Source organism: Sarcophilus harrisii, chromosome 2 (assembly GCF_902635505.1).
Source record: "Sarcophilus harrisii chromosome 2, mSarHar1.11, whole genome shotgun sequence".
NCBI lineage: Eukaryota > Metazoa > Chordata > Mammalia > Dasyuromorphia > Dasyuridae > Sarcophilus > Sarcophilus harrisii.
In genome coordinates, this window is record NC_045427.1 from 625,325,490 (window position 1) to 625,345,593 (window position 20,104).

The window sequence follows — 20,104 nt, forward strand, 5'->3', positions numbered from 1 at the left end:
TTCTGTGGAAAAGAAAATCCTTCAAGTCTGAATGTCTTGATTGAGGGATAGAATTCTAGGTAGAATGGAAGGTAGTTAATTGGGCTACTGGGTTTAAGGACATATATAGTTTTCATTCTTTCTTATTTACAAATGGACTTTGGGAAGGAACCTGGAGTTACTGGTCCTTCATTGAGGTTTCACTAGCCAGAGGAAGGGTTGAGTCTTATGAAAAGGCTAGAAAGTTAGATAGCTACTGAGTAAATATCATAATTGAGAAAAAAGATTAGATATCATAAGTTTGTTCTCTGCTCCGATATTATCAACTATGGGGAGTCCATGGTATTTATCCAGAGGAGCAGGCAGGATGAAGATTTGGAGGCCAAAGAGAGGATCACCATCTAGTAGATGTGAGGGAGGTTCAAAGGAATAGGATATTGAGTTGAAGAAAAATTTTATATTATTTAGTATGATGATTTGTAGTTCTAAGAAAATATAAAGAAATGGAACATTATAGACTGAGTACAGGTTTATCTAGCTCCTATTATGTAATGAAATTCCACTCAGTTGGACTCTTTGAGGCTAGAATACGGTGTCACTCCTTTTTCTGTACAAAAGTGTATAGTTTGGATTGGGTTCAGTCTTGAGGAAGTCTTCCTCTAATTATGGGAGCTGGGCTGGTTATGTTCCTCACATTGGTAACTTGAGGAACAGTTCAGTTCATGATTCACTGTGGTTCACTCCTTAGAGAGGGGAGTAATAAAGCTTTTCAAAGTATAATATGAATTAGGTTAGGACAGGTAAAACTAATGTAAGGAACTCACAAGTGTAAGTAATGAACAAGAATTTAGTTAAGAAAAATTGCAGAATCTAAAGCAATTTGTAGTTACTGATCAGATATCTTAATTTTACTTTGGGCTATCACTTTATACAAAATTGACCTCCTGAGCTTCATGTTCAGCCCCTTCCCTCATGAGTCCCTGCTGTACCCAAGCTCCTATAGTAAAATACTGCTACTGCTGTCTCACATTCTATTTGCATAAAGTTTGTGGTTGTTGCTCTATTACCTGCTTATCCAAGAAATTCAATGATGCAGCCCTAACCCAAAACTCAGGGTTGTCTTGACAAGACCATGTATTGTAGTGAGCACATGCTTGTAGCTGTTTGGAGGTCAGGGTAGGGAAATAAGAATAGTCACCTCAACAACCTTCCATGACTGCAGACATATCCCCAAATAGATCTGCATATTACAGGAAAGAAAGAGGCAGAGGAAGCTCGATCTCTTTTATATATCCACTGAATCATCTTTGCTTCAAGAGCCAATTAGAAGACTTTTCATTTCCCTTTAAATCCTTCAGTGACAAATTGTATGTAGCCAAAAACTGGTCCAAAAGTTCCTGCTTAAACCAGAAGAGCAGCTCTGAACATTTTCTATGAAATGACCTCTATAGGCCATCCAGCTGATGTTACACAGAAAATTAAAAGGAAGTTTATATACTGATGGATATCAACAAATAACCAGTTTGACTTGACTATAGTTTTTCAGAAATGTCTATGAGTATTCCCATTATGTGACTTGATGTGAAGCACTTTGGAAACTGAAGGGGGGCTGTGTCATTTTGCTTCTAGGAAATGATGTTTGGTTTGTGACATGCATGTGCAAATTATAGAATGGAAACAGGAAAAAGTCAGGCGCAAATATCCATGCTTATCCCTAAATGTAGGGATAGGATCATGAATATATCCCTATGTTTAGATTTGATCTTTATATTAAGTTTTGAGTTTTATAATTGTTTTTTCATAGCAAGTAAAAAAAAAAATTACTTGGGTAAACTACTTGCATATGTTGGATTTCTAATCTCTTTTTTCCCTCTATTGTTGATTTTTATTTATTTACTTTCAGCAAAACACTACTTCTCATTTAAAGGCAATAAGAATGCTACACTAATATCATAAGATTCTAAGAATTAGAAGAGACTTTTGAGGTCATTTAGTCCAATTTGACATGTAAAGGAATTCCTTCTATAACATGTCTATCAGATCGATTTTTTTGAGTATTATAATTAATAAGGGACTCACTGTCCTACAGAACTGCCCATTTACATGTTGAGATAGCTCTTATTGTTAGAAAGTACTCTTGTGTATTGAACTGAAGCCTGCTTCCCTTTGGTGTTCTATCAAGTGGTATTAGTTCTGTCTATTGAAATTGTGCTGAAAGTCCTAAACACTTATCCACTAGAGCTCTTCGTATATTTGAAGACAGTTATCATATCCTGACCTTGGGAGTCCTCACATCTTTTCTCTTCTTCAGTTTAAACGTCCTTCATTCTCCAAACATAATAAGATTCCAAGATCTCTTTTGTGCCTGTAACCTGAGCAGTTTCCTCTTATGGTACAGTGATTTTTCTTAAAATCCACTGGTGGCGGCTAGGTGGCGCACTGGAGAAAGCACTGGACCCCTCAGGTCAGGAAGACTGACTCTTCAGACAGTTTAAAGGTCTGGCAATTTGTCTTCAGACAATTAATAGTTGTGTGACTCTGCCTGCCTCAGTTTCCTTATTTGTTAAATGTGGGTAATAATTAGCATCTATTTCCTCGTTATTGTGAGAATAAAATATTTTTTGAAAAATGCCATGCAGATATTAAAGTGCTGCATGAATCTTAGTTATTAGTAATAATTAAAAATGGATTGCATCCCTCTAAAGTCATATTTGCCTCCTTGAATTAACTCTTTTACATTTGTTTATACATTCTTAGCATTTTTAATACAGAAATCCTTTGCCTGTGATATTCATTTTTTGCCCTTTTTTGGTGAATAACTGATCATCTCCTCCTAGTTTACCTTCTACATTATAGCTGCTTTCTAAGGGTATTCTATATAGTGATAAATCCTTGGGGTTGGTATTAAATAATTATTGAGGTGGTAGAGATGTGTAGGCAGTTTTTTCTCTCTCACTTTTCAGTTTAACGTTTTAGAGGCTTGCAAATTTCTAGACAGATAACATTTTTGCCAGACCTTATCACATAGATACCATCCTTGCCAAGAGCCACTTTCTCTGGAATGTGGAGCATATCAAGTAAAATAAGTATAGAAAATGAGGTTTGATTCAATGAAGGACTTTAAATGCTGTTTAGAAGATTTTATATTTTGTATGAGAGTCAATAGGGAATTAACACTTCTTGAACAGAGACCTGAGTTGGTCTTATCTGTACTTTTTACAGCTTTGTGGAGGATGGATTGGAGGGGAAAGACACTAGTGACAGGGAGGCTGCTTAACAAGCTTTTGCAATGGACTAGACTCTCATGGTTGTATGGATGAAAAGAAATAGATAAAATAGATGTCATGGTGATAAAACATGCAAGCTTGTATAGAATATGATTAGTGAGGAAGAATGAAGAATTGCAAATGACTCTGGAAGTACAAATCTGCTTGATTAAAAGGCCTGGGAAGCTGCAGAACAAATGGAGGGACCCATGAGGGAAAGTGGTTTAGGGAAAAAAAGCAGTGGGTTCTGTTATGGATATGTTGAATTTGAGGTGCCTGTGGGATAACCACTGAAGATACCCAAGATATCCATTAAATACTTGGTGAAGTGTCTGAGGAGAGAGAGTGGGAATTTGAGTGGTCCAGATGGACCATTGAAGCTGATGAGATCACCAAGAGAGTATGTAGAGCAAATATGGTCTACATCAAAAACCTGAATTGAATCTTCATATGGAGGTTACATAGGGATGAAGATCCTGCAAAGGAAATGTCAGGTAGAAGGTGAAACAAGGATGTGGGTCATGAACTCCCAGAAAGTCAAGAGGATAGACATAGAAGTGTGATCAATAATGATGTTTGAAGCAGAGAGTTAAAGAAAAATGAGAATACATAAAAACTATTGGATTTAGCAATTAAGAACTCTTTGATAACTTAAGAGAAAGTGGTTTCAGAGGGGTGGAGTGATTTGAGACAAAAAGTTGAAGCTGTCTTTTTCTAGGCTTTGGGCTATAAAAAGGAGAGTTCTAGAATGTTACTGAGAAGGAATGGCAGGAGTCAGAGAGGCTAAAAATTGAGAGAGAAAAGGAGAGGGATAGGGAGGTGTGTGCAGATTAACATGAAAGGCAAAATGAAGATTCACAAGAATGTCAGAAAGATGGATAAAGAATTCTGGGTAAAGCATGGGGTCACATATAGGATATCAATGTATGCAGAATCATACTGGGGGACATGAATTGAGAGACTAGGAATAACTTGAGGCTGTATGTCTTAGGAAAGACTTAAAAAAGTGAAGAATGCTTTTAGGATAAATGAGTGGGTATAGGAAAGGTAAAAGGGATTTTGAGAAAGAAAAGGGAGTAAAAAGTCATTTGGATTGAAGAATTAAGAGAACAAGTTGCTTGGATCATCAACATGAACATAGAATTATCTCTGAGAAGAATGGCAGGAGAAACAAGCATTTATTAAGCATTGGTTGTGTTCAACATATTAGTCTTTTATCCATTATACCACCTACTTGCCAAGGAATGACAAAGAGATGAACACTGCAAGTAGAAAGGTACTAAACACAGGTGCGAATGATGACTCATAGGTTAGTAACAATAAAGATAAGGAGGAATATGGAATAATATGGAAAAAATATGGAATAATTTGGAATATGGAAATATAATATGGAAATAATGGATCTCACAAAAATAATGAAAATTAAAAATAAGGTAACTGGATAGAGCACTGGATCTGGAGTCAGAAAATCTGAGTTCAGATCTAGCTTCAGACACCAGCTCTGTAATCCTGGGTAAATTATTTAACTTCTGCCTCAATATCTTCATATATAAAATGGAATAATAAAAGCATCTTTTCTCTTTCTTGTCTCTTTCTCCTCTTTCCCACCCCTGCCCTGAGTCATCATGATGATCAAATGAGATAAGAGTTGTAAAGCACTTAGCTTCCCTGGCACATATTAGGCAGTACATAAATATTAGCTATTATTATTGTAATGATCCAAAAAAAAAAAAAAGTAGCATAGTGGCATATCCTTCTCCTGTCCTTGACTTAAGGAGTAGAGGTCAAATAGAAAGAGTAAATATCAAAAACCACGTGAAAAGAACACTCCAAATAACTAATAATTAAAGAAATCCAAATTATAGCAACCCTCTCTCATACCAAAAAGACTGGTAAAGTTGACATAAAGAAATATGAGAGAAGTTGGAGGGCTTCTGGAAAAAAGTCAACAGTAATGTACTTTTGGTGAAGCTGTCACTTTGTCCATTCATTCTGGAAAACAATTTTAGAATGAGGGCCAGAAAATTATTGAAAGAATTGTGCCAAAAGAATTTTTACCCATCAATACCACCACTAGATTTATACTATAAAGAGATCAAAGAGAAAAAAGATGTATATGTACAAAAATATTTATAACAGATTTTTTAGTAGTGACAAAAACTGAAAATTCAGGGAGTGCCCATCTATTATTGGGGATGATCGAACAAATTATGATATATGAATACACTGGAATACTGTTGTGCTGTAAGAAATAATGAAAGGGACAGTTTTGGAGAATCTTTGGAAGACTCATAAATTGAAGTAAACTGAAGTTAGAAGAACCAAGAGAATAATATGTACCATAACAATAACATCAAGGGGCAGCTAGATGGCAAAGTAGATAGAGCACTGGCCTTGAAGTCAGGAGGACCTGAGTTCAAATGCGGCTTCAGACACTTGGCTCTTCTTAGCTTTGTGATCCTGGACAAGTCACTTAACCCCAGTTGCCTAACCAAAAAAAACCTCTTAATAACATTGAAAGAGAAGCAATTTGAAGAACTTGGGTTGTTTGGACAATTCTATGACTGATTAGTTTTAAGAGAACTGATGTCTTCTGTGGCATCTTACCTATTTTCTGGCAGGTGATAAATTCAAGGTACCAAATTAAGATATACCTTTTTTTTTTTTTTTTTTGGGGGGGGGGGACATTACCAATGCAGGAAGTTGTTTTACTTACTGTTTATTTGTTATAAAGGTTTTTCTTTTGCCGGTGGAAATGGAGGAAGAGGAAGGTTTTTGTTGGTTGAAAAATTATTAGTTTAATAAAAAGCCTACTGCATAGCTCAAATGATATTTTAAAACTCTTATTTATTCTCTACTTTGTGGTGGCACACTACATTTTTGTCAGCCTCATATTTAAGTGATCAAAATTTTATTTTCTGAGGGAGCTTCAATTTTCTTGTGGTTAGGTTTTTACTATTAACTTGTTCACTCTCATAGAATATTAGAGCAGAAGACTTAAAAATTCTCTCATAGAGATTGGAAGAGGCAGTACTGGAGATCCTGACCACTGCTTTCTATTTACATAAATCAAACTATTTAAATATCCTCCACTTTTAAAAATTTATTTTTTCATAAAACTTATATGAAAGTTAACTTTAGTCCAACACCCAAAACAATTTCAAATTCCAAGTTAGGAGAATCTAAATAATGAGTTTTTACTGTGTTTGAACACAATATTTAAATAGTTTGATTTATGTAAATAACTTTGTAGGAAAGTCCATGGTATAATGATTCCTCATTTAAGGGATTCCCCTCCCCCATTCAAAGGCTAACCTAAAAGTTATATATATTTAATGCCCTTTATTACCATTTTGTATTTATTTGAACGATTACTTCAGTACACATCATTATCTTTTATATTTTTTGAATACTTAATGAGCTGAGTGTTTGCACTTTATCATTTTTACAGTTACTATAAAATACTTCCATCTGAGGGCAAAGTCTTCCTTTTTTGTTTATAGTGTTCTGATTTAACTGCCCTTCAATTCGAGAAGTTACTGTTCCAGCTCATTTAAGAAATAGTTGAGCCTAAGATCTCACTGACAAGCCTTTGAGTATGAAGTTTTGGCTTGTGGATGAAGCCACTTGTAATCACTCCTCTCCCGGAAGTAGAGAAAGCTTTTCTGCCTCTGCGTGGCTGTGTCTGGGACGGTGGTTAGCTGTATTTTTAGAAGCTGTCCTCGCTCCACAACTATGTAAGCCTTGGGCGAAGATGGTAGTTTGGAGTCACAGGGTAAACTGGGCTCCTTTCCCAATGTGTGCAGGCTGGGAACTGAGCAGGAAGGAAGGCCTGTTTATCAGGCTCCGCCGGGCCACTATGGCTGAGTAGGCAGCAGAGCAGCACAATGTTGTCCCGGGACAAAGCAACTTTTTCACTGAGTGGCCAAATATGTGAGGAAAAAATTTTTGGGTAAGTGAAAGAGAAACTTAAGCATTTGTATCAAGCCTGGTAGATATTTGTGGGGCTGGGATTCAGGGAGTGAGCCGTGCTGTTGGAGCCAAGTTTTGGCTTTGTCTCCAGTGGCTTTTTAGACTTGCCAAACAGTTTGCACTAGGAAGTTAACAGAGACACAGGGAAGCAGTTTACTTCTAAAAATGCAAGTCTGATTTTTTTTCTTTAATTTTTGGGATTTATTCAGAAATTCAGGTGAGCCTGCATCTGTCTCATTTGTTAGAAAAGTGATTCTTTGCTTCCGTTCAATAAGGGCATCTGATATTTTTCTTTTCTTTGATTTTTTTTCTTCTGAAATCAGAAAGGTTAGCAATGATAATAGCAATTTTTTTTTTGGGGGGGTGGATTATCCCTGGGATTTAAAATGTGTAACATTCATTTTGAGAATAATAATTTTTGTATAAAAGTCCTATAGAAATTAATTCAAAACATTCCTTTCACAGTTGTAAAGTACAAATTTTGTCTTCACTGAAACTTGTATTGTCATTGCTTTCTCCCCTCAATGTTCCTGCTTTTTAAAATGTAATTTATCTCATGATTACTTAGAAGAAAATCTTCATATTTTTCAAAGAATTGGTGGATTTTTTTTAGGAGCATGTGATTAACAGACTGTATATGTTTATTACTTTATGTAGTATGTATAAATGCAAATAACAAATGTTTTTGAATCTGTCTAGTGGAGTGTGACAATATGAACCGCTTTGATGGATCGGACAGAAATGTTCGACAGCATCAGGAAGGCTTTTGGAAAAGGCCAGCCCAGAGATGGAGTGGCCAAGATCACTACCGCCTGAGTCACAGTGACAGCTATCATCAACATGGGAAAACGGACCTGAGCAGGTAGACGCCTGTTGCTAGCTCACTTCTTTGTTAGTATACACAGAGAAATTGTGCACAATGACTTTTTATTCCCCAGACTTGCGTGCCAGGTTTTTGGAGGCATACAAAACATTCTATTGTCAAAGTACCAGTGGTGGTTGATGTAAAACTAGGAGTAGGATATTTTTTCATCACTTCTCTCTATTAGTCCTTATAGCTTAAATCCCCTTTTAATTAGCTTCATCACAGATTTTATCCATAGTAAAATGTAGACTTTAGAAATAAACTCTGAAACATCCTTATTAACTTAATTTTTCATTTGTAATGTCTATAGGCTTTTTTTGTTTTTGTTTTTGTTTTTGTTTTTTTTGCTTAAAAGATAAATTCATGAATTTGTATTTTGTCAGTGCTGGGTACTGATTACAACCCCTTAAAACATAGTAGAATTGTTGTGGCCAAAAAAATCATATTCATGCAGTCCAACTAGTTGGTGGTTATTATTATTATTATTATTATTATTTATTTTTTTTTTTTGCTGAGACAATTGGAGTTAAGTGACTTGCCCAGAGTCACACAGCTAGGAAGTATTAACTGTCTGAGGCCAGATTTGAACTCAGGTCCCCCTGACTACAGGGCTGGTGCTTTATCCAATGTGCCATTTAGCTATCCTAGTTGGTTATTATTAATAATAATATTATTATTGTAATTATAACTGATATTTATATAGCATTTAATATGTGCTTGGAATTGTACTTTGGAACTTGGAACTGCATTTTACAGATAAGGGAAGGGGGGGAGATACAAGGAGGTTAAGTACCTCCAGGATCACACAGCTAGTGGGTGTTTGAGTCTGGGGGTTTCTAAGCAGAGCCAAGATAGATCTTGGATAGTTCATGACTATGGAATGAGTGTTACAGGCTGTTTTTTTCTTACTGAGTTGGAATTTTTCTATGGATAGCTATAAATTAACTCAATATACTGTATGAAGTGAAAGGTGATATGTGTAATGGAAAAAACTATCTTTCTTGAGGGGCAGGATCTTTTTTAATTTTCTCTCCACATGATAGCTCAAGACTGATTTTAAGATAGTTCCTATCACCTTTTTCTTCTTTACTTACAAGATAGAATTCCTTTTCCTGTGTCCCACTTAAAGATTATAGATGTCTCTGATCTGAGTTCAAGTCTTGTCTCTGAAACATACTGGCTGGGTGACCCTAGGTAACAGCTGGCCTGGTCTCTAAAAGGAATTCCTCTCCAGGACATTACACTGATGAAAACACAGGAGCTCCAGTTTCAAAGAAAATTTAGTCACTTAAAGCACAAAATATGGCAGGACACACTTGAGGTGCACGTTTTCTTTGCCTGAAAGTTCCATTCTCTGGGATATGTAGGCGTTCATTTTTTAGCTTGTGACAATTTGGCTTTAGGTATGTGTATGTACCCTCTTCAATTGTAGGGGATATATATAGTTACCTAATGAAAACCTTGTGTTAGAAGTCACATCTAGTCCAGCCTGTCCCTCTAAGTTCAGGAATCTTTTATACAAAATTCTTCACAGATATCTGTACAGTCTCTGCTTAAATGTATTCAGTGACAGAGAAGTAAATAATAATATGTATGCTTATATAGTATTTTGAAGTACTCCCAAGGCAGTTCCTTCTACTATTGGCCATTGTTCATTTTCCATTGTTTTTTCTAGAATGACTTAGTTTTTAGACCTTTTAGCATCTAGTTTACCCTATTTTGGATTTTATTTAGTGATGACTCTTAACATTGTGGTACCAAAAATCAGATTTAATCTGATCACTGTGAGCTTAAAATTGTGTTAGCTTTTCTAGCAGCTGTGCTATTAACTCAATAGAAAAATTCCTCTGCATACACTGAATATCAGAAATTGGAAATTTTTTTTAACTAACCTTAAAGCTGTCTTTGTGTTCTATTCCTTGTCTTCACAATTCCTTAACCTTGTTGACTCTCCTGACTGTTCTCCTAACATCTCAGTCATCAGATCACTGTTGTGAGCACAACTGGAAGCAGGTGTATGAAAGCAAAGCTCTGCCTATCCCAGTCAGTGTGTAGCTGAGATTTTAGGTACCAAGCTTATCCTGAGGAAAGGAATCAGGCAGAGCAGTGCTGTCCTGGGTGGAGAGCAAACCTCAGTGTCACTGAGAGTTGGCTCAGAACTGGCCTCTGACACATGCTGACTTGGTGACCCTGTCCCTTTCTATTGCCCCTTCTAATTTATCATCTTATTTGTTTTACTTGGTCAAGATTACAGAATGAATTGTCTCTGCATGTTGCCTTTACTTTCTTACTGGTCCAGTCTCTTCTTTATCTTTTATCATCTGGATACTCAGCCCTTCCAACAGCAATAAAATGATTATCTCCAAGGTCAAAAATGACCTCCCAATTTTTTTTAAGCCCTCAATTTAATTAACTTCCTTACAGCTTTGAACAGAATGATTCCATTCATTTAGCAAGTATTTCCTAATTGCTTTCTAAGGGCAAAAAACTTTTTTGTTATACACTCTGAAGTTGCAAAGAATAGGATACAAGCTCTGTTCTCATAAGGTTTACTGTTTATCAGGAAAGCTAAGACATCCATAGAAATAGTACTCCTTTAACATAGTATCAAGTTCTATGTCTACAGGAAAGTAGACTGCTACTCCTAGCTCAAAGGGAATCAGAACAAAGTTTTTAATGCTAGAGATAACATTTGTATTTACACTTGAAATATAGGTAATTTATATAAGCAGAGTTGGGGCAAAAGGAAAAACATTTCATTTGGAGGATGTAAACAAATATGTGAAGGTTCTGGCAGGTTCTGGAGATGGAGATTCTTAAAGAGGATGAAAGACAAGATTGAAGGGCTTAAAGCAGTGTGCCTGTAACAAAATTTAACATGGCCTATATTTGTAATGGAGTGTATGGGTGTGTTTGAATAGAATGAAGGAACCTCTTTATGAAAGGAAAGCCTTAGGTGAAATTCCTTGGAGAGATTTTGCTTCTATTCTAGCATTTGTTTTCTTAAATTGTTGTGATTATGTTTGTCTCAGTCACATTCATAAGTGCCTCAGTCACACAAATTTAACATGTTAATGGAGAGAAGGGTTCAACAGTTACAAAGGACTCATAGTAACTAGAAATTATTTGGTGTCCATTGTAACTACTCAAATCATATTTTTGTGCTGAAAAATTTTTTTTCTTTTTTCAGAGGATCTCCCTATAGAGAATCTCCTCTGAGTCATTTCGAAAGCTACAGGGGAAGCAGTCTGTACCAGGGTCCTCGGATGTTGGTAGATGTACCTGAACACACTGTGATGCTGGATGAAATGACTCTTCTGCACATGGTCCAGGACTGCACTGCTGTAAAAACCCAGTTGCTTAAGCTGAAACGTCTGCTGCATCAGGTCAGTGTGAATTAAATGGTTAAAATTCTAGCACCAGGAAAACATCTACTAGCCATGAGTTATGGGTAGGGTTTATTTTTCTTGTTATTTCAGAAGTATGCATTTAGATTTCTTATGCCTGCAATATTTGATTATTTGAAATAAATGTGAAAGGTAGAGACATGAAAAATTTTTGTAGAACATGTGTGATAAAGTTAAAGATAAAAGATTATAAAGATTGTTGCCCTTACTACATACCATTTTTGAATAACATTATTTATACATTATAACCAGATCCCAAACTTCATAGTAATATTGTGCTGGATGGTTATTTTTTTCTCTGCTTGTCCCCCAGAGAATCCTTTCACTCCCGGATAGAAAGAGGAATGTCTATCCAACAGGAAAAATGGTTTCTTGGCAGGCTTAGGACAACAGATTGCATAGAGTATAATCTAATAAAGAGATATCTTTCTCTCTGAATGTCTGCCAACTGGGTGATCCTGTTTCATCAGTTTCCAGCATGGTGGATGATGTTTGTCGCTTGTGGGGGAAAGATAGGGAATGCAACTGGATCAGAACTGGAAGTAAAGGGGAGGGTTCTGCTAGATGAATGAATGAAAGAAACATATATTAAGCACTTTACTGGGGATACAAATAGAAAAGTAAGCCACCCCCCTCTGTCAAGGGGCTTGGATTCTAATGGGGGAGACAACACACAGGCAAGGTTTCAGCTGCAAGGCAGATGGAACAGTCCCCTGGTCCTTGAGGTACAGAAGAAAAAACAGATGGTCAGGCGTCTTCTTTAATGACATTTCCACTGATAAAATCCTATCAGTTTCTGATGTTAAACCATCTGACAGTGCCAAGGACATTGGTGACAAGAACTTTCTTTTCTGGGGCTTGGGTAGTTCCTCCTGGTTGCTGAGTGTAGCAGATCTGAGGATTGGGGGAGGGGCAGTAACAGGTAAAGTAGTTCAAGTTCACATTGGGCCATCATCATCATTGTCTGAATTTATAAAAAATTATAAATATTATCTCATTCACTCCTCACAACAGTTCTGAGAAGTAGGTGCTATTATTATCCTCATTTACAGATGAGGAAACTGAGGCAAATAGTGTTTTAAGTGATTTGCCCGGGGTCACATAGCTAGTAAATGACTCCAGGCCTGGTGCTATATATCCAGTAAGCCATAATTGCCAAACTGTAACTCTAGGCTTGGAGAGCACCTGGAGGAAGGCAGAGCTAATAGATATCACCTTTCCCACAAGGATAGAGATGACTTATTCTCTAGGGAATGCTAAGGGAAAAACTGTGGAGGAATGATTTGAGAGGAGAGAATTAGAAACTACCATACTAATCATTATATAACGTCTGGGCTTTCAAGCTACTTAAAATTCTTATTTGCCACCTTATTATAGATTTTTGGTTATGACATTCACTGACTCAGCTTACTTCAGCAAACATTTAAATGCCTCTTGTGTCACATTAGAACATTGTTCTAGGTGCTTAGGAACGACCAGAGATCAGCTAATATGTGGTTTCTTCTTTTGTGGTGTTTATAGCTCAGTAGGAAGATGTGATAAATACATTAATAACTGTAATATAAAGTCATGTATGATAACTGTAGAAGTTGTAATTAAAGAGTTTTAAGCAGATAACTATCATACCTATATAAATTACAGCATTATAGATTTGTAACCATTGTAGAGGGTCTATTGGATTCAACCCTTGCATTTCGCAAGTGAGAAAATTAAATCTGAGAGAGAGCCCTGTCTCTGGGCTCACAGAGCCAGTAATGGTCTGAGGCAGGATTGGAACTCGGACATCTTGCAGATACCATGACCAATCCTCCAACAACTGTGCTATCTATGTGCAATAATTGTAGTATTTTTAGTGCTTTAAAGCTCATAAAGAAATCCATAAGAAAAGACATCAGTGTGAATGATGGATTGAAAAAAAGAATGTGTAGAGGTAGGACTACTGTTTAGAGCCCATTTTAATAGTTAACAGAAGTGATAATGCAGGCCTGTAAGACAGCTATACCATAACTCAAGGAGGCATCAGAGATTTGGAAGCAAAGCAAAAAGAAGAATCAGAATTAATATGGAAGGTCAAACATGGAAATAGGGTGAATTCTGGTGAAACTGCCAAATAATGTCAGAAGGGGGATCGTTTCTTAGGGGGAAAACATAAAGCTGATGATGTAATGAGTTTGATCTATTGGTAAAACCTTTAGCTCGAAATAATTTATAGGTCATTAGAGGGTCTGAGTAGGGGACATAGAAGATTGTAGAATCATTCACCAGAAGTGATAGTTGAAGCCAAGGAAATAGAGAGAGTCCAGGACAGAGTCTTGGGATCATTCCAGTGAAGGAATAGGGGAAGAGCATGAGAAGGCAGCTCAGGAGACTGAGTTACCTCTGAGGCCAAGTGAGGAGAGAAGATACAGATATCCTTCAGGAAGGGGTGGAGGAAGCCATGATCCATCCTCCAGAGAAGGCATACAGTTCCAGTCTAAATGTTTGTCCCCACACAACTGGCTGTTCCCAAGTTGCTCTGAAATAATACAATAATGCTTCACTTGGACATTGATTACTTGGAGGCATTGACATTAGTTTTTTCTCTCGTACCACAGACTTTTTTGATTTTGATCACATTGTAAACACTTATTAAAGTGAGTGTAAATTATATTGTGGCCTATCTGCCCATTTCTGATCTCCCTAGAGCCCTCATTTTCATACAACATATATTTTCTCTTCCCTAGTATAGAGAGGCAAGAGAGAGATCCTGCCTAAGAGCTGGGCCCCCTAGAACCTCCATCTCCCTTCTGCCTGACATGCTGATTGTGAGACCCTGCAGCAGAACCCCCCTCCCCAGGCTCCAAGTCCCTCTTGCCTACCCCAAATGGGTTTCTTTGGGTTCTTTCAGAGCAAAGGCCGAGTCTCTTCCTTGTCTGTCTTTGTCTCCTCCTCCTCCTCATTTTCCTTTTCCAACTCTCACCCCTTCTTTTCTCCTTCTCTTCATCCTCTTGCTCGTCACCACCAAGGAATAGTTCATGGGAGCTAGATGTCAGCCAGGTGCCTGCCCCCAACAGAGAAGGTTCTGGTGTCCAGAAGGAGGTCAGGCACCGTCTTGTCTGCTTGGCTCTGGTCATGCCCCCTCACTCAGTGCTGAGCCACATCTTCGGAGTGACTTGAATAAATGTGGGCCTCTGAGACCCACCTTCTCCTGGCATTCCATCCTGGGGAGCTCCAGCCCTGGGCCTAGACTCGGGTTCTGAGAGACAAATGATTTCACTTTTTGTTGGTTCAGTTTTCCCAACTATAAAATGGGAATAATAGCGACACCTGCCTCCAGGATCATTGTGTGCCTGGCACATAGTAAGTACTATATAAATGTTTCTTCTTAACCCTTTGTATTTTGAAGAATCTGTGGTTTCCTTGTTTTGGGGACTCCTAGCATAGTTAACAGTACCCCTTTGCCTTTTCCTCCAATATGAGTTCTTGTCTAGGTTTAGTAAGAAGCCTAAAGATCTTCTAAAGATCTTCCCAATGGTCTAGAAGTTCTCCTTTCTTTTTTTAGAATATTAGTAAAACTGATCTCTCCCTTAGACTTCTTCATTGAGGTTTTATTTTTATTTTTCTGGGAGAGAGACAAGTTATGTGGGTTGGAGGTTCAATGAATGAAGCATATTTATACATATATTTCCATTCCATAATTTGACTAATCATGTGAAAATAATAGGGAGGATAAAGACTTGGTAATGATAAAAGAGACAGAATATCAAAGAAAAATAAATGGAGCATGGCAGAAGGTGAAGGTAAAAGGAGGGATAAAAGAGTGGCAGATTCAGTGCTCTTATAGGTAAACTGCTCTTATCACTACATGTTTGAAAACTGGCTTAAAGCTTTTATAAGCTTTTTTTTTTAAAAGCTTTTTATTTAAAAAAAGCTTTTTATTTACCTTTGATAATAATTGAAGTAGTTTTAATTTTCAATAGATTTTTATCTTTAGATATCCCAGGATTCTACTCTGAAAGAAATAATTGTCAGCCTCGAATCGGGGAAAATTCTTTTCTAGGCTTTGCTGATCATGATGACCAAACAGATCTTTATCTGTTGGACCTGAGGGCCAAATCTAACCCTTAGACTTAGGTTAGAGGTTCTTTGCTCCCTTAGTTTATTAAACCATTTAGTTATTTATGTTTATTGAAGTGCATACAGTATATGAAGAAGTATAAGAAGGGATATACAAAGATAATTTACTGCTCATGAGAATAAAGCTGTTATTTTTAATAGGGCTTAAATTGTATAATTTTAGGAGAAACCATTGAGAAAATCCTCTTAGTTTTATTCTGAATAAATTTGTGCCTTCTTGGGGTTTAGATGAATTCACCGAGTTAAATAAAATTCCCTTTAACCTCTTAATACTCCAGTGGATATGTGATTTTTATCAGTGTTGGTATTTCCTCCACTGTTGTGTTAACTTGTAGCCCGGGGAGACTCCTCTCTTCAAAGAAAAGGCAGCTTTGGTCTCAGAGGGATCCCAGTTTCGTCCTGAAGATAGGATGGGGCTAACCCCAAGAGAGGGCATCAGGCTTTTTTTCTTTAACTCTTCTGTCTTCTTATATCCCTTTTCAAGAGTAAAATTAGGTAAATTTAGATACGGCTCATGTCTCAGGTCTCCTCAAAAGGGATTGCTTCTTGAAAAAAGGTACTAGATGTACAAAATAGGTAATTAGAGGTGGGATAGGATATAGAGGATAGGATATATATGTATGTATCAGCTGTTTATTTCCTGCTCCACAAAATAAATACTTAAAATACAAAGCATTCTTAAGATTACATTAACAAATGCTTAAAACATAAAATCATATTCCATATTATATGTGTATACACACATACACACACACTTTCATTTCTAAGAGGTTTTAGAATTGCAGATGGTATTTCCTGCTGACATCCCACCATGAGCCTTTTTTTCCCAGCCATACATTTATTTGATGATAGCTTTCTTTACCCCGTCCTCTTTAAAAATAATAATAATTATTTAAATTAAAAAAAAACTCATGAGCACAGTAAGATTTTATATTTTTGTACCTTTAATAAAATTGTTTGCCTGGGAATGGATTTTCCCATAGAAAGCTTTTTATTGATGAAAGTCTGTTTGTCCTCTCTTCATTTTCAATAGCAACATTTTTTGATATATGTATAGAGCATTCTTGTCATTGAAAGATGCAAATATAGGTTTTTAAAGGTCATCTTTCTTTGTAGCATACCTTCCTTTCCCACATCACATTAGAATTATCCCTCAGTGGGTTTTAAAAATTAAAATGCTAGCACCATATTTAACTTGGATCTCATTTTGATACAACTTTATCTCATTTTTGTATTATTTAGTTTCCTTCGAAACTCTGCTTCCCTTTGTGATGAAATCATTGCCTATGTAATTATTGAGTAATATAGATGGATCTAATTCATTTGTAAGATTTTATTGAGTTCTTTATCTTCTCACCTATTACAATAGGTGGTGGTTCATCGCGTAAGTTTATTTTCATGGTGGTCATCTTATCCATATTGACCAAGGCATTACCCTCTCTTTAAACTTTTGTTGAAATAATTTCTTCTCATTGCACCTTTTTAACCTATATCAGATTGCTTGCTGTGTAGGATAGGGGTGAGGAGAGGAAAGAGGGAGAAAAATTTGGAATATAAGGTTTTGCAAAGGTGAAAGTTGAAAATTATCTTTGCATGTATTTGGAAAAATAAAATACTATAAAAAATTTTTTCTTCTCATTAGTCTTTTTTTCGTCCTTTTTATACCCTCTAGTCTTCTTATCCCTCTCATTGTCCTTTTCTAAAAGTTTTGTGGAAAGTTTCTTCATATCTCTTTAGAGATTTTTGAAGCTTATTTTAGAAGTCTAAAGTTTTTTAATGTAAAATATTAAAACACAATTCCTTTCCCAAGCATGTCATTATTAACTTTCAAGAAATTATTGGAATTTCTCATTTTTAAAAATTAATTTAAATTTAAAATTAATTTCAACCATAGTTTACATGATCTTATTGCAAGATTTCACATATGAATTGCAATTACTTATTAATATTTTAAATAATATTTTCTTTAAATTCCAGAGTGTATATATTTGAAATGTACTTTGTCCATTTCCTTCTGTGTGAAGAAGATGTTTTTTAAAAAAAGTTTTTAAAGTAATTTTCCCCAACTCTTCTACCTTTTGGTATCTTTGTGACTGAGTTACAACATATCTCAAAGACAAAATAGCTTTGTTGACCTCACTGATGATGTTTGTCAACAATGGATTTTTCAGTACTACCAAATCCTGCAGTGATGATCCTGTTAGTTTTCTAAAAATGTAAATTAGTTATGTCTATTTCAAGTGTCTTGGAACATGTAGGAAGATACCAGTGTTTGCAGCTTACACGAACAAGTTGGGTAAGATGGTATTTGTTATGAACTTTTCCCACAGTTTAATAAAGTATGAAAAGTTCTAAAGTATGTGAACTAGAATCGTTCATAATACTATGTTTGAAAAGGGTGGGAGTTAACATGGATATAAATCTCAAGATATTTGTAATGTTAATCTTTTGAAAAAGCACGGTTTCCCGGACAGCATAGATTAGGGACATATGGACCCTTTTTATTCAGGGAAAAACTACTATTCATTTCCCTAAAATTTTGAGATCATCAAAGGTTTGGGCAACTGGTTGCCTTGCTAACAGGAAAATCCTTCTAAAATGGGACAGTGAATAGGATCAGTGAATCATTCAGTCAATGCAAATTGTTGATTGAGCCCAGAAATCCTGCTGAAACAACAGGGAAGCCTAGCCTCTAAGATGTTTAGAACTAAGTGACAAAGTATAGTTAAGTGATATTAGTGGTGAACTCAAGGTTACTGGCAACCTCTGGAATGAACTTTGTACTTCATATTTACATGTGTTGATTTTTCTGTCTTATGAAGCATGACCATTCCAAGCCTTCTGAGATGGTTATTTTTGAAGTTTTCCATGAAAAATACTCTTTTTATTCATCATTTTATTTTCAGAAATCCATTGAAGTTAGAGACAGTTTCCTAAGACTGCCTATTCTTATCTTGCAGAATATACATAATGGCAAATATCTTAGGAAATACTCAATATTAAAAAGTTGACTAAGGCAAGTGGGGGGAGAATAACTGTGAAACTTTACTGGAATTGTGCCAGAGATGAATTTATATTATTATTAATATTAATAACAGTTTATTATTTATTATAATAAATGATTGTCGATTTGACTTTTTTAGGTTACTTGAACTCTTTTTTCTTTTTAATACTACTATTTCATTTTTTTTTCAAATACCTGTAAAGATAGTTTTCAGTATCCATTTTTGTAAGATGTTGTGTTCTAAGTTTTTCTCCTGCTTTCACCTTTTTTCCAACCTAGCAAGCAGTCTGATATAGGTTAAATATATGCAGTTCTTTTAAGCATATTTCCATATTTGAGTGTTGTGTAAGAAAAATCAGATCAAAAGGGTAAAAACCACAAGGAAGGGGGAAAAAAACTCAAGCAAACAACATAAAAAAGATGAAAATAATACTATGCTTTGGTCCACATTTAGTCTCCATAATTCTTTTTCTGGATACAGATAACATTTTCCATCACAAGTCTATTGGGATTTCATTGAATCACCACATTATTAAAAAGAGCTAACTGATGAATTTAATATTAAAATGTTTTGTTTCAGTTGATTTACTATTTTTGAAAATGGTAGAATTTTAGTGCCCCTCACCCCAGTCATACTATAACAGGAATATGTAATTACAAAAAGGAAATTTTATATTATAGATATTCTTGCAATACAAACTTCTTAATAATGGCATACATAAAAATTCAGTACAATCAACATTTATTGAATAGATATTAGATACAAGGCACATTAGGAAAAAAAGACTATATTTAAGGAATTTAAATTTGAGGAACATCATCATCTCAAAAACCATATCAAAAGGACCATTGCTCTTTGTTGATTTGTGACACATTCTAAAGTTATGGAGTACTTTGTAAAGTATTGTAAAACTTTTGTGAAGTTTTTATGTTTTTTACAATTTTTTCCTATACAGTTTCATTTTAGGTTCCTAACATCCCTACAAATTTCATAGGCTAATATCTTTATATGCATTTTGCAAATTTAAGACCTGAGATATAGAGAGCTTAAGTGATTTGTCCAAGATTACAAACTAGTTTAGGTAAAGAACCCATATTAATTTTCTGACTTCCAAGATTGATGCTCTTTCTTGAGAATTCTGACTCTCTTCTTTCCCTAACTAGATTTTAATTCCAAATGTGTTCTGACCAATGATGTTTCATTGGTATTAGGTTCTCAGTTTGGGAAGACTCCCTTCATTAATGGAGATCCACAAAACTTGTACATTTTTATAGTCTTGTTGGGTTCCCCAGTACTGAGATAGGTTAAGTGTCTTGCGTAGGGTCAAAGTATGTGTCTGAGGGAGATCTGGACCCAAGGCTTCCTCATTATTGTGATACTCAACTTATCTTCAGAAAATTGAATTCAATCTTAGATGCTAAAAATACTGCCTTAAAGTTTCTTTTTTGTCATTTTCAAAAAGTTCAATTTTATATTCAATTCCAATTTTCTCCC

At 35.7% G+C, this 20,104-nt stretch overlaps 1 protein-coding gene across 7 annotated transcripts in view; it reads left to right on the forward strand.

Annotated features, from left to right (window-relative positions):
• Positions 1-20,104, forward strand: part of CCSER2 (coiled-coil serine rich protein 2) — a 110,551-nt gene that overhangs the window by 49,219 nt on the left and 41,228 nt on the right. For 6 of the 7 annotated variants that reach the window (XM_031956728.1, XM_031956727.1, XM_031956726.1 and 3 more), the window contains 2 exons: positions 7,917-8,079; positions 11,273-11,468. In XM_031956728.1, coding sequence (XP_031812588.1) covers positions 7,917-8,079; positions 11,273-11,468 — 359 coding nt within the window. Of the gene's footprint in view, positions 1-6,943; positions 7,198-7,916; positions 8,080-11,272; positions 11,469-20,104 lie in introns of those variants that run through there. The other variant, XM_012541524.3, reaches the window with a different exon arrangement.